We start from the raw sequence: 15,245 nt of genomic DNA, 5'->3' as shown, positions 1-15,245 counted from the left end.
AATCCAGGGTACATTGTAATACAGCCATCAAATTAAGTTACATGTGGCACTATACAGTACACGGAACAGGTGAGGGTACAGTTACATTTCTTTACAACATACATCACTAAACAGTAGCTGAACTTGCATTGTACATAGGTGTTTTCAGATCATGGTGCTCTATGTATACAAAGGTTTACAAGTACAGCCCGAGGGGAGTTTTATACTGATTCCAGCCCCTGGTTTACCGTGGCAGAAGGGCCTTAAACTGTGGCTCTTCCCCACCGTGCCTTTGCGGCGACTGCACCAATTTTTAGTGCATCCCTCAGCATGTACTCCTGGATCTTGGGCCGAAATGGCCTCCATCCGTGCTGTAAATTTCTATGATTCCATGAATTGCTTTGTCCTGAGTCTTGTGCAGCTTCTTGACTATTGTCACCTCACTCGTTTAGGTGATGGGGATCAATTACAACTACAGGTGCAACATCCCGAATCCGGAACGCCGCAAACCGGAATTGTCCAAAAAGTGGACATTTTGCACATAGCTGTTGGTGTCGTCCCGAATCTGGAATTACTGTCTGAAAACCGGACATTTTTTAGGCAAAACCCGAAATCTGGCACTGATTCGGTCGAGGATTCCGGATTTCGAACAAGTCTGAAATCCGGGAATCCTCAACCGAACCCGTGCCAGATTTCGGACCTCGCCACTCAAAACCCGGCACGGATTTAGTCGAGGATTTCAGTTTTCAGACTATTGATTTTCCTGTATGAAATCCAGAAAAAACCAAAAACCGGAACGGATTCGGTCCTGAGGATTTCGGATTTTGTACCTGTATAATCAAAGGTCTCTATCTTTTTTTGGCAGTCAAGAAATATGTTTACCTTGAATTACTCCTCTAATTTGCCTTATTACAGTGATGGGCAAACTGCTGTGGCATTTAGACTGCAGGGCAGCATTAAAAACCCCATTCCAACTCATAGACTACATGTGAGCAGTGACAGGAGAGATGGTCCACTAAGTTTAATATACCTGGCTGGCACAAGAGCTGGAGAGGCAAGGGTGGTATTCAGGTTGGGAGTTGAACTGCCAGTCTATACTGACAGGTGCCTACGTGTGTATGTCGCAGCTTGAAGTAGGGCTCATTTACTATGATGTCAATTTGGACGTTAGTTTTGTTTTGATCACTTGTACAAAAGACGTTTAGATTTTGGGAAGATTTCATTCTCCTTTTTGTCTACCACTAATGGAGTTTTGAAAAGCTCCTCTGTGCGCTGTTGAATGATACTTTTGGTTTTTTTGTTAGTCACTGTTTCCAGGTCTCTTGATGAAATCCAGTCTCATCTGTCCAATCTAACGGGGAATCTGGTGCATTGCTGATCAGTGAGCGCATTTATTTTCCCACCATAGCTGGCAACCCTATAAATTCCGAACAATGTGCCAAACTGCTGCCATTTAAATATCTCTGGGAAGTGCAGTACTGTTTTAGTAACTTAGTACTAAATGGATAGCCTTTAATGGATTGGAACTCTTTTCACATGAGAAAAATGTTGGAAATATTTTACATGAACTGGGCCATTTATGTTGTGAAGTGTTTGCCTTTTTTTAAACAAAGCCCTTCCCCTGAATCTTCAACAGGATTACATACTTTGAGTAATTGCACGTCATTCCTAATCTGTTACAGCTGTTTGATTTTGAGTAATAGTCCTCCTACCTAAAATATATCCGTCTGGCTACAAATTATATACTTTAATTCCTGCAAAAGAAATCTCCAAAATGTTGAATTTTTTTGAATGATATTGCCGTCTCAAGTCTGGTTACTCATTACTATAAAGCCATGTTGCAATCTACTGACCTGTTTGGGCAATGGCAAATGTGACTCATTTTGCCAATCCCCCCACCCCCCAAAAAAGGTGTCTCTTTTATTGGCTGATGGATGAGATCCAGCTGACCTCTTGTCTGTCCACGGGAATCTCTTACCCATGTCTCCATTATTCTTTCTGATTAGTCATGGGAGCGACTATTCCATTCCACCTTACAGAATGTCAAAACCTGCCAGGTCAGCAGCCATTACTGACTCTGACAGGCTGCGTCTGCAGTTCACAACTGTGAGGCTATACTTAAATTAGTACTTCAGGACAAATCTTATCTTTTAATTTATTATTTATTGATGTAATTAATTGTTCTTCCATTTTGCTTTGACCTCTATGGCTCTTGACTCTGCAGTTCAAGCCATTTTTTAATTACTTTTTCAGATCAATATGATTTAAGAGCAGATATCTGCTCTTAATCATACCTATTTTTGCCTTTTTAAAGGCACTGAGCCTGCTCAGTCTGGGATTGTGCTGCTTAGTCACTTTTGGAATGCAGTAATTTTTTACTACATTTCTTTTTTATATCCCTTTTTGAATTTGTGCCTTTTTTTTCTTTTTGAAGACAACAATCCTGCCCAGTGTATTGATTGTGTTGCTGAGTAATTTTGAAAATCCATCTATTTATTTATTCTCCATCTTCCATAATATGCTGGCTTTTCACCCTGAGTATTCAGTACAATACTGAATGTATTCAGTACATTCTCCATAATGTGCTGACCAAGTTTTTAAATACATTATTTTTCTTGAAGGACTCTCATATTTTACACACAATATTCTGAGGGGCCATTATTTCTCATGTAGACAGATCCCAGTACTCCGGCTGCCATTTTAGGAAGTTGAGTGCATCTTCAATAAATTTCATTTGAATTCCAGCTTTTAAATCCACATTTCAGTTCAGGCTCTTTTCAAATAAAGTTATCCCCTGAGTATGTTTTTAAAACTGGAGAAGGATTGAGACAGTTACAACAAGGCACAGAGGCAAAGTTTTAAAAAGTCCATGAGCAACATCATGGGAGATGAACTAGTCATTTCTAAATTTTAACAGCCTTGAATCCTTTCAGATGCCAGGAACCTGTCTATTTCCTTTTTGAAATCCCTTAAAGTTTCCTGTTCCATGATGTGCACTGTCAGTTTGTTCCATATGCTGAACACTCTTTGGCTAAAGTCATTCTGTCTGAATTCTCTACCTACAGTTTTTCTTCTTGAATCTATGTATGGTGGTCTCCCATTATTTTCTCCCCTCTTCCCCATCCCCCAGTAATCCTTTGCACCAACCCTCCCCTCAGCTTTGTTTCAAGTAATTTTCCAAAAATCTTTGAGACACACACTAGTCTATAATTAGACGACTTATCCCTTTCAAATACAGGTATGGAGATTACATTTAGAATTTTCCCATCCTCTGAAATCTGCTGCCCACCGAGTTTTGAAAAATATTCATCATCATCTGTCCCACCCAACCCCTTTAAAAATGAAAGCATTTTTGATGAACCCTTTTTATGACCCACTGAGAATTGCCCTGGTTTCTTAGAGATTAAAGCTGAAAGGTGTTAATTGGAGGGTACTGTGGCTCTGTGGTGGATCCGTTGGTCAGGATCACGGCCTGCATGGCGTCGTGGAGCAGGCAGAGGATGGTGACAAACTTTTGGGGGCAGCCGAAACGGAGGAGGACGCTCCATAGTCCCCCGCGGTTAACAGTGTCAAAGGCCTTTGTGAGGTCAAAGGAGGCCCTATACAAGGGTTAGTGTTGTTCCCTATATTTCTCTTTCAGTTGTTGCGCCGTGAAGATCATGTCCGTTGTACCCCATAGCAGACGGAATCCGCATTGTGACTTCGGGAGGAGCTCCTTAGTCACAGGGAGAAGACGGTTGAGGAGGATTCTATTGATGAATTTCCCAGTGGCCGACAACAGGGAGATTCCTCTGTAGTTGCCGCAGTCAGACTTGTTCCCTTTTTTGAAGATGGTCACAATTATGGCATCTCTGAGATCTCCAGGCATGCTCTTCTCCTTCCAGATGAGCGTTGGGCGCACATTGTCCACATGCTCGACACAAGACTCCCAAAGCAAGCACTCTACTCGGAACTCCGACACGGCAGGCGATCCCCCAGGTGGGCAGAGGAAACGTTTCAAGGACACCCTCAAAGCCTCCTTGATAAAGTGCAACATCTCCACCGACACCTGGGAATCTCTGGCCCAAGACCACCCTACGTGGAGGAGGAGCATCCGGGAGGGCGCTGAACACCTCGAATCTCATTACCGAGAGCATGCAGCAAGCAAGTGCAGGCAGTGGAAGGAGCGTGCGGCAAACCAGACTCCTCACCCACCCTTTCCTTGAACCACTGTCTGTCCCACCTGTGACAGAGACTGTAATTCCCGTATTGGACTGTACAGTTCGTTGAGAACTCACTTTTGGAGTGGAAGCAAGTCTTCCTCGATTTCGAGGGACTGCCTATGATCATGACTGGGGTTCTACTAATGGATGCATAATGGATAAATGTCTGGAGAAGTACTGAATCGTGATTTTGCCTTTTTAACACTGAGCCTGCCCAGTCTGGGATTGTGCTGCTTCGTCATTTTTGGAATGCAGTGATTTTTTTTTTCTACATTTCTTTTTCTTTTTTATATCCCTTTTTGAATTTGTGCCTTTTTTCTTTTTGAAGACATTAATCCTGCCCAGTGTATTGATTGTGTTGCTGAGTAATTTTGAAAACCCATCTATTTATTTATTCTCCAACTTCCATAGTGTGCTGGCTTTTTACCCTGCGGTTTTATATTCAGTACTAGGTCCTAGATTCACTCCCTAGTCTGTGCTTAGTTAACTGTGGCTCCACACCAGAAGACAATCTCTGCAATTGTAAGGTACTTATACAAAATAAGGTCTCCGTGTTTGTGGGTCCATGCCAATCTCACACAGGCCATGCGAATAGTGTGGCAAATATTAAAGGCTAGTTGATGCAGTGCAGTTAGTGCTGTTCCTGGATTGGGGTTTGGGCAATTGGGGCAGTGTTCAGAAAGTGGGAGGGAGGCTTTCATCTGCCACTAGCACATCTTGTGGGTGCTCAAAATGGAAGTGTTGCATTGATCAACAACAACTTGCATTTATATAGTGCCTTTAATGTAGCAAAATGTCCCAAGACGCTTAACAAGAACGGTATCAATAAAATCAATGGTGGAGCGGTTACAATTGGGGATGCATAAGTTGCCAGAATTGGAGCCGCACAGAGATCTCAGCTTGTAGGGCTGGAGGAGATTGCAGAGATAAGGAGGGGCGAGGCCATGGAGGGATTTGAAAACAAGGATGAGGATTTTAAAATTGAAGTAATCAGCACTGAGATATCTCACTTTGAATAATAATGTTTACCAAATAAATAGAGGATGCATGCACCAGGGACCTGTTGGATTTGCTATTTATTGAATAGCTTTCTATTTGATAGTAGACCCAAAGTAGTACAAAGTCCTGTGGTAAGAGTTGTTGAAATTTTAACTTAGGGTGGTTCTGTTGAACTTATGGATGGAACAGAAATCGTTCTATTGAAAGTTGTATGACATGTTTGTTATCTTCTGCTGAGCAATGCATCCCATAAAATAAACGTATTTTAGATTAGATTGCTCTCCTTGATCAGGATATATTAATTGATGAATACAGGTTAAGATTTCATACATGTTGCTTGATTTTGATTGACCTTGATATGTTATAAACCAAGTACTCCACTGGGTTTGAACATCATGCACAATTTTGTTGATGTGTTTGGGAAGTTTGCAAGTGATGATAGGGATTTTCTTTTTTTTAAATCCGCACATTAAACTGACCTTTATTGGTTTGGGCCTGAGTGTATGGTGTGAGTATGTGAGATGGTATTCAATTTTAATATCTGACAACATTAATCGAGGAAGGAGTGGAATCTACTGTAGATAGGTGGGGGAGTAGTAGTCTGCGCTAGGTTGGGGGGTGGTGGGGAGAGGTGCTTTGCTTTGCATCAAGTTCTTGAAGCAGAACCTTTATAAAAGAATAGCACTAATGGTTAGTTGGTAGTAGTCTTGCCTCTGAGTCAGGAAGTCATGGGTTCATGCCTCGCTGCAGAGACTTGAGGACATAACCTTGGCTGGCACTTCAGTACAGTGCTGAGGGACTGCTGGAATTGCCATATTTCGATGAGGCATTAAACAGAGACCTCCAGCTGCCCTCAGCTGGATGGAAGAAATTCCATGGCACCATGCAAAGAAGAGCAGACAGCTGTCCTGGTCAGTGTTCCTCCCTCAACAAATACTGCATTGCCTACACAATGGAAACTGCACTTTGAAAGGAATTCATTGCTTGTGGAGTGCTTTGCGACATCCTGAAGACATGATAGGATGCTATATAAATTCAAGTTCTCATCTATTTCTTGTAATATTTATATTTATAATCCTTATAATTAAGGTCATTTATTTGCAAGCAGCTCAGTAATTTGCAGCACCTTGTTTTTTGTTGCAGGTTGCCGTTGTGAAGTTAAAAAACGTTGAAAAGGTTTTTGCCATGAAGATCCTCAACAAATGGGAGATGCTGAAGCGAGCAGAGGTATATTCACAAGTATTGGTTCTGGCCGAGCTTAAATGAGATGAATAAAAAAGCCTCCAGTGAATAATGCAGGCAGATTTTGCTGCCGTTTTCAATTCAATCTCTGTTCAGTTACATGGTGATAAACAAGAACAAAGATGTGTTTTTTAGTCAATTTGTTACTGTGATGATATCGGAGGTCTTATTACAGAATCAGAACAAGCAGACCTAACCTGCAGTACTGTTATATGACCATGACAGCCAGCATCGTGACAGAATGATTCAGTAGTTTCTGTTCAACAATTGTAACTTTGGAAAAAATAGGATAAAACTTCCACCACGAAGTGATTAATTCTTCCTATGGAAGGACGTGAGCCCCATGCATTTGTTGGTAAACCCTAATTTTAATTTTAGTGCCAACTAGATATGATGTGAACATAGGAAGAGGAGTAGGAAGGAAGGGACAAATCAGTCCCTTGAGCTTGTTCGATCGTTCAATTAGATCATCGGTGATCTGTATCTTAACTCCGTCTACCCTCCTTGGTTCCCTTGATACCCTTGTCTAACAAAGGCATAAGAAAGCCTAAATGTACACCTTTGAGCTCCTCTCATGGTGGTGTATAAAAACACTGTTCTGTGGCACTAAGCCACACAGACTAAGAAAGCCCCAGGATTGCTCCCTGGTCTGTCTTAGTTAGCTGAAGCAAGCTGCTACAATTGGCTCCAGCAGTCCTGGGCTAAGTAGGAACAAAATCAGCCCAGCTTACTGCTCTGCTGGACATCAGGTGATGGCAGGATCAGGCTCGGCTCCAGTGCACCCATGGTTGCACAGCCTTTCTTAAACATTTATTGTTGAGATGTGGGTGATTCTGGCAAGCCCATTTTTATTGCCCATCGCTAGTTGTCCTGAGAAGATAGTGCTGGTAGGCTGCCTTCTGGAATGTCTGCTGTCCTTGTGCTGATGGTGCTCCCATGATGGTGTTAGGTAGGAAATTCAAGAATTTGATCCTTTGAAAATGGAATGGTGATATGAGTCAGGTTAGTGTGTGATTTGTAGGCGATAATCCTATGATCTTGCTGGTCTTGTTCTTCAAGTTCACACATAAAGAATGGTCTGCTGGAGTGAAATGCTGCAGAGCTGCTAATTCCCAGCTAGCAGTACTCCAGTGTGAACCATTGCGGAGAGCTGATATTGTCCAGCTAGCTGTACTCCAGTGTAACCATTGCGGAGAGCTGCTATTGCCCAGCTAGTTGTACTCCAGTGTGAACCATTGCGGAGAGCTGCTATTGCCCAGCTAGCAGTACTCCAGTGTGAACCATTGCGGAGAGCTGCTATTACCCAGTTAGCAGTACTCCAGTGTGAACCATTGTGGAGCGCTGCTAATTCCCAGTTAGCTGTACTCCAGTGTGAACCATTGCGGAGAGCTGCTGATTCCCAGTTAGCAGTCCTGCAGTGTGAACCATTGCAGAGAGCTGATATTGTCCAGCTAGCTGTACTCCAGTGTAACCATTGCGGAGAGCTGCTATTGCCCAGCTAGTTGTACTCCAGTGTGAACCATTGCGGAGAGCTGCTATTGCCCAGCTAGCAGTACTCCAGTGTGAACCATTGCGGAGAGCTGCTATTACCCAGTTAGCAGTACTCCAGTGTAACCATTGCGGAGAGCTGCTATTGCCCAGCTAGCAGTACTCCAGTGTGAACCATTGCGGAGAGCTGCTATTACCCAGTTAGCAGTACTCCCTTAGCGGTACTCCAGTGTGAACCATTGCGGAGAGCTGCTATTGTCCAGCAAGCTGTACTCCAGTGTGTCAGGCAGCATCTGTGGAGAGAGAAACAGAGTTAACGTTTCAGGTCAATTACCGTCGTCAGAACTGGCGAATGTTCGAAATGATCAGATTCTTAAGGAGCACTGAAAGGGGGAGGAGAAGACAGAACAAAAGGGAAGGTTTGTGATAGGGTGGAAGACAGGAGAGATTTGAGAGACAAAGGGGTTGATAGGCTGACTTGAGATGGTAATGGAAGAAGTTAGAAAAGGATTAGTCTAGATAGGGTGAATGGCGGAATCATTACCAGCTTCCATGGGAAACAGAAAAAAATGGCATAAGATCGGGGGGGGGGTTAAAAATCTTCCCCTCCCCTCCCCTCCCCTCAGCATTCCGACAGGACCGCTTCCTCCGCGACACCCTGGTCCATTCCGCAGTCACCCCCAGCACCCCCTCCCCTTCTCACGGCACCTTCCCGTGCAAGTGCAGGAGATGCAACACCCGCCCTTTTACCTCCTCCCTTCCCAGGTGAAACAACGATTTACTTGTACTTCTTTCAATTTCGTGTACTGTATTTGCTGCTTACGATGCGGTCTCCTCTACATAGGAGAGAGCAAAGGCAAATTGGGTGACCACTTTGCGGAACTCCTCCGTTCAGTCCGTAAGAGTGACCCCGAGCTTCCAGTCGCCTGTCACTTTAATTCTCCACTCCACTCTGACATCTCCGTCCTACTACACTGTTCCAATGAAGCTCAACGCAAGCTTGAGGAACAGCACCTCATCTTTCGTTTAGGCACTTTACAGCCTTCTGGACTCAACATCGAGTTCAACAATTTCAGGTAACCTCTGGCCATGTTTTGCTTCCTTTCCTCTTTTTAAACTCCCTCCTCCCCCCCCCGCCCCCGATCTTATGTAATTATTTTCTCTGTTTTCCATGGCAGTTGATGATAATTCCACCATTCACACCCGATCTAGGCTAATCTTTTCAAAACTTCTGCTATTACCATCTCAAGTTGGCCCATCATCCCTTTTGTGTCTCTAATCTCTCCTGTCTTCCACCCTATCACAGACCCTCCCTTTTGTTCTTTCTTCCCCTCCCCCTTTCAGTTCTCCTTAAGAATCTGTTCATTTCGAACATTCGTCAGTTCTAACGAAGGGTCATCGACCCGAAATGTTAACTCCGTTTCTCTCTCCACAGATGTTGCTGATCCGCTGAGATTTCCAGCATTTTCTGTTTTTATTTCAGATTCCAGCATCCGCTGTATTTTGCTTTTGTTCTCCAGTGTTAATCATTGTGCAGAGCTGCTGATTCCCAACTAGCTGTACTCCAGTGTGAACCATTGTTCAGGAAATGGGAAGAATTGTACTTTTTATCAAAACTGAATACCTCTGTGATATCGGGATCTTTCTACACCGTTGTAAAAAAAATTTTTAAAAATGCATGCATTTACATGTCCAATTTTTCTCATTTGACAGTGAAAAATTGGAGCAATTTATATTAAAGACATTTTATTTTGGTGTATAACAATAAACCATGCATGCTTGTTTCATTCTTTACCCTAGGGTCAATTATATCTTGCACCTTGGCCATGGTGGCAGCAAGGAGAGCTTTTTTTTTTGGCTTGTTAAACAAATCTCAAGTCTCAAGACTTGTTTCAAGTCTCACTGAGAACCACCCGAAAGTACAAGAAATTGTCAGACTGCGGGGAGAGAGTAACTTGAATGATGACTGTTTCGAGACTAAGCTGAGCTGTGAGCTATTTTTGACCGAAGTTGGCTGTTTTTAAAGAAAAAGTTAACTGGTGTTCTGGTATAGCATTTAATTTCAAGTGACTACAGCTATCTTTAACTTGTGTGCAATTAAATTGAATTGCAATTTAAAAAAAAATAGTTGAAGCAACTTTGCTCTCTGATATTTTCCAGCTGGTACAACTAGTCATAAATTCCCAAGTAATTCGTGGTGAGATAATTGCTTATATTTCGGTTTGAAAATGTCTGACTATACTGACTGGACAGGGGAAGTAGTTGGAGAGAAGGAGCTGGATACGGATTAGTGGATTTATTACCATCAAGTGGGCCTATTAGTTACAGATTTCACTCAGCCACAGTAGTTATTGGAAAACAGAAGCATTTTTAAGCCCAATCTTATACTTACAACCATTACATTTTGTTTTTATTTATAACAAAAAATTAAATAAATGAGAAGAAAAACTGCATTTAAACTCTTCAGTTGCAGATTGGAATCAATTTGAAGACGAACCTCTGTCTTTCTTCTCTTTTCCCCCCCCCCCCCCACCCACCCCGCACCCCCGCCCAAATAAGTGAGCTATCACTCCCTGCCTAGATCGCCCATGCTGCGCACCATTTGCGGGAACCCTCTGTGGGTTAACCATGAATCCTACACTCTGCGTCATTCTGTGGTACAGTGAGCTGATGTTCAAGATAGCACCCTTTCATATCAAAAAGCTTGCTAAATATTTGACAACTACACTTAAAAGTTTTTAACAGCTTAAATTTTAATGCATTTTAAATATTTCCACTATTTCTCTGACTGTGCACATCCTTCTATTGTTCTTGATCTTAATTTTGTATTTTTTACCAGACTGCCTGCTTTCGAGAGGAGCGGGATGTGTTGGTAAACGGAGACAGTCAGTGGATTACCACGTTGCACTATGCCTTCCAGGACGAGAACTATTTGGTGAGTTAAAACCGAGTGTTGTTTCTGCTTTGTGTACATTTTAAGTTAAATGATTTTTAATTGTTCATTTGCTGTCCTGTTTTGCTGTTCTGTATGACGCACCACTTCCTGATCATGCGATGGACATCTGGCTTCTACTACCCCTTGTCATTATCACCCAAACTATCAGCGGGGAAGTAGCTGGCAGCAGTATGGGTTGACTCCCCCTGATCTTTCTCTTCCTTTGTGGAGCATTACTTCCTTCCACCTGATGCTTCTCTTTCTTCCCCTGCCCCAACACCCCATGTAACAAGGGAAACTGATAGCATGTACAGCTGCAGACAAGAGACTGTGTCCCATTCTGTAGTGCAGTATGCCAATAGACTGTGCCAACTGCATACTCAGTTGAGCCATCCTCTTGAGAATATTCGCAGTCCTATAGGGATCACCAACTTTTTAAATGTATCTGTGTTTATAAAGATACGGGTAATAATGTATACATCCTTTTGAGTTAGTTTATCCATCTTTTGCACCCTTGCTGTTCTACAGCGTAGCCAACAAGTAAGTGGTACTTGACTTGAAACTAAAAATATTTTTGTATTTATATAATTTGATTACAGATGCCTTGGAAATCTACATTTGGTCTTTGAAGATTTATAGTTAACAAACTTGTATTTAATAGTTCAATAAAAATGCAATTTGTTTCAACTGAACAGCTGCAATGGCCATCTTGAATTCTAAGGGGCTTGGGATATATGCCTAATCAGTGTAATGGTGATAGTTATAGAAAGGATATTGGAGCTAGTTATAGAAAGGATATTGGAGCCAAGGAGGAAGCGCAGAGGTTCTGGGAACCACATTATAGAAATAATAATGGAATCAAGGAGAAGATGCACAGGTTCTCGGCATCCCATTATCGAAGGGATATTGGAGCCAAGGAGAAGATGCAGCGGTTCTGGGTACACCATTAGTCAAGAAATTAGACAAACACTTGAAGAAAAATAATAAAGGGACCAGGGAATTAGAATTAGAATGGATAGTTCCAATGTTGAGTCATCACAAGCACAATGTACTAAATGGGATTAGAGTAGATAGTACTGGTGTGGAGCTGGCACAGGCACAATATAGCAAAAGGCTGTCTCCTGTGCTGATCTTTCTGATAGTAGAGAGGAGTCATGCCCATGAGTCTGTGCCAGATTCAGACCCAGATCTGAGGTGACCAACTAATGCTATAACTCACACATACCACATAGCTAGTTTAGCATCATCTGGATATGATGCAACTATTTGTGCAGGTTATGAGCTGAATTTCTGATATATTTTTGATATAAAAATCAGACTTTGAAATGACTTGTCTCGCAACCAAAGGTACATGAGACATTTTATTTTAATAACCAGCTAAATTCAGCAGTTAATCTTAGAAAATCCTAAAGTGCAAAGAAATGGTGGTGGAAATATGTTAACAGCAGAATATCTGGACTGAGTTCTAAAGAAACGGAAGTCTGAACACATGCAGCTTTGTCTTTTAGCCACCCATAACAAAAATGAACTTGGATTTCTGCAGGTAATTGGGTGTTTGTTTAAAGCTGCAGTACCCTTTTATTAGACTCCATAGGCTTATTTTATTACACATTCAATGTCAATCATGTGCTGTATTTTGCATAAATCAACTCTCAAATAGGGCTAGTTCTACATGCACTGTGTTAAAAAGTGATGTTTAAAATTCTGTGCAACCATCATAAATCTCCATTATATATATATATGCTAACAGGTCTCCTGCGGCATGTTCGTGGTAAGTTAGAGGATATGTGTCTCATCCCATGTGACATACAGCATGTTGTCAGAATCACTGATTTACAGTGATTGATTTATAGTATTTTATTATGAGAGTATTTTTAGAAATGTAAGTGATATTTTCAGGCCAGAATTCCATGATTGAAATGTAAATCAGTGGCCCTGATTACTGTTCCATATTCATTTAAAAATGCAGTTAATGTTATTTCAATGTTTTTTTTAAAGCCCAGGATGTAGGGAAGTTGCAGGAACTGGATTAAACAGTCTAGAGAACAGGGAGGGAGGTTGTGTGGGTTGGTGGTGTTGAGAGGATGGCACTAGAGATTGGGAGCAGTTGAATTCCAAAGTTTGTTCAGACTTCAGAAAGTTTATCTATTCAAAAAGAATGTGTCTCTGGCTGATGTGGTGGCCTCAGTAGAACAGAGTTTTTCACCTTCTGAAGGTGAATTAGGTAGTGGTTAGGAGATGCCAAACTTGAGTTTTAAAAGCCTGTAGATTAAAAGGAAAAGAAGACTGAGGTAAGTATGGAGTAGCACAGTTTTTACATTCTTGTGGGGAAAAGAATAATTTTGAAGGAGGGGTATGGTTTGGTGATTCTTTATTGGAGCCCTGTAAGGATGGAGATAGAAAGAAAGAACTTACATTTATATAGTGCCTTTCATGACCACAGGATATCCCAAAGCACTTTACAGCCAAGGGTGCAGTCACTGTTGTAATGTAGGGAAAAATGTAACAGCAAATATGCTCACAGCAATCTCTCACAAACAGCAAATGAGGTAAATGACCAATTAATGATGTTGGGTGAGCAAAAAATGTTGGCCAGGCCACTGGAGCCTTCCCCTCCATGGTGCCAGACGGGAACTCGGTTTATTGTCTCATTCTAAAGGTGGCTCCTCTGACAGTGCAGCGCTCCCCAGTACTGCACTGATGTCAGTGGAGATTATGTGCTCGTCTCTAAAGTGGGACTTGAACCCACAACCTACTGACTCAGAAGTGCAAGTGCTACCACTGAGCACGGCTAACACCCTGAGAAGGGAAAGAGTGTGCAGGTCAGACTATTTGACACTTAGGAGGAATGAGGGGAGAAAGTTCAGAGGATCCTTGAACAGAGTAATATTGATTAAAATAGAAATACAAAAAGATAGTGTCAGAGAGGGAGGGAAGGCCAACAATTCAGCTTTATGATACAAGGGGAAATGTTGCAGCATGGATAGAAAGTTGGATGACTGGGCAACAAAGGGTTCGGGTTCAATGATTGCTGCTCAGATTGGAGAATGGTTGAAAAGGAAGTTTGCTGGGTCTGCTTTTGTTCTTGATATTTGCTGTCTACTAACAGTATAATACTGTTGTTTGCCTGAAAAAGAGAATTATCCAATAATTTGAATCAAGCAATGTAAATAGCGAAGCAGACTGGGAATTTAAGGGTAGAATTTCCCCAGGGATTCTCTAATTCCCCCTCCTCAATTTTGGTGTAAACCTCAGAGAAATGGCATAAGCAAAGTTTTACGCAGTTTCTCCAGAGTTTCAAGTGACCGTGGGATTAGATTTACAATGCTCTAGCAAAGAAATGGAACAGGCATGATGGGCTGAATGCCCCCCTTCTGTGCTGTAAACTTTTAGGGTTATTTGGTTCTGCCAGACAGGAATATTGGCTCCAGGTTGCAGCTTTCCACGTGTGCAATAATGTGCCACCTGAGTAAAATCTGCCAAAGCAGTAGTGTTCCACTTGTGAAAGTGGGTAGAATGCAATCTCTGGCAAATCGGCCGTTGGTGGTGAAGGTTGAAATTATTACTGTACATTTGGCTGAGCACAATTGGTCTTTTTTTTGTCTTTAGCTACTTGTACCTAAAGATCTTAACTTCTGTGAGTGTTGGCAGATGGTATGCAGTGAGCTCACTGAATTTGGAAGGCGACAGGCCAGGAAATGTATTTTGTAGATGTACGTCTGGTCTACATTAAATGTTATATGTTCATTGGAGAACCACAATATTTGAGTGACTGAGTTAGAAACCCAAAGTGTCAAATCAATGCTTTCAGCCCAATTTCAACAATACTTGAATCTGGGTTTTTTAAAGTAATTTTTAGTTTAAGCTACTTAATCAGGATTATGGAAAATTAACTTTGTATATGTTTTTAAAACAAAAAACTTTTTTCTCTGCATGACGCAGGAGTGACAGGACCTGAAAAAACCATGTGCTGAAGATACACATGAAGGAAACTTCAGTTTAATTCTTCACAAGTTCACCACCATTTAAGACTTTTCGAACATGTCACAGTTCCTTGCATGCAAAATGCCCCAGATTATCTGGTCATTATCACTTTGCTGTTTGTGGGAGATTGCTGTGCGCAAGTTGGCTGCTGCGTTTCCCACATTACACCAGTGACTACACTTCAAAAAAGTACTTCATTAGCTGTAAAGCGCTTTGAGACATCCGATGTCATGAAAGTTGCTATATAGATGCAAGTCTTTATTTTCTTTTCATTGTTAGTGATGGTTTCAATTTGCAGAGTCAGTGATTCACAGGTTCCTATTATAGGTCAGTCATCTTTGGTTTGACAATTTGACGGGTGATTTTCAGGTTCTCCTGGATTTCTTAACTCAGGATCACTTGGGCCAGGAGATAAT

The 15,245-nt window shown here is 41.8% G+C and overlaps 1 protein-coding gene across 1 annotated transcript in view; it reads left to right on the top strand.

The window, feature by feature from the left end:
- The window catches only part of LOC139250262 (serine/threonine-protein kinase MRCK alpha-like), a gene marked incomplete at its 3' end in the record, with an annotated part of 472,269 nt that overhangs the window by 115,170 nt on the left and 341,854 nt on the right, over nt 1–15,245 (top strand). The window contains exons 3-4 of the mRNA XM_070872760.1: nt 6,324–6,407; nt 10,750–10,845. Of these exons, the coding sequence (XP_070728861.1) occupies nt 6,324–6,407; nt 10,750–10,845 (180 nt within the window). The remainder of the gene's footprint in view (nt 1–6,323; nt 6,408–10,749; nt 10,846–15,245) is intronic.

Source organism: Pristiophorus japonicus, unplaced genomic scaffold (assembly GCF_044704955.1).
Source record: "Pristiophorus japonicus isolate sPriJap1 unplaced genomic scaffold, sPriJap1.hap1 HAP1_SCAFFOLD_360, whole genome shotgun sequence".
NCBI lineage: Eukaryota > Metazoa > Chordata > Chondrichthyes > Pristiophoridae > Pristiophorus > Pristiophorus japonicus.
This window is presented reverse-complemented; position numbering and strand designations above follow the sequence as displayed.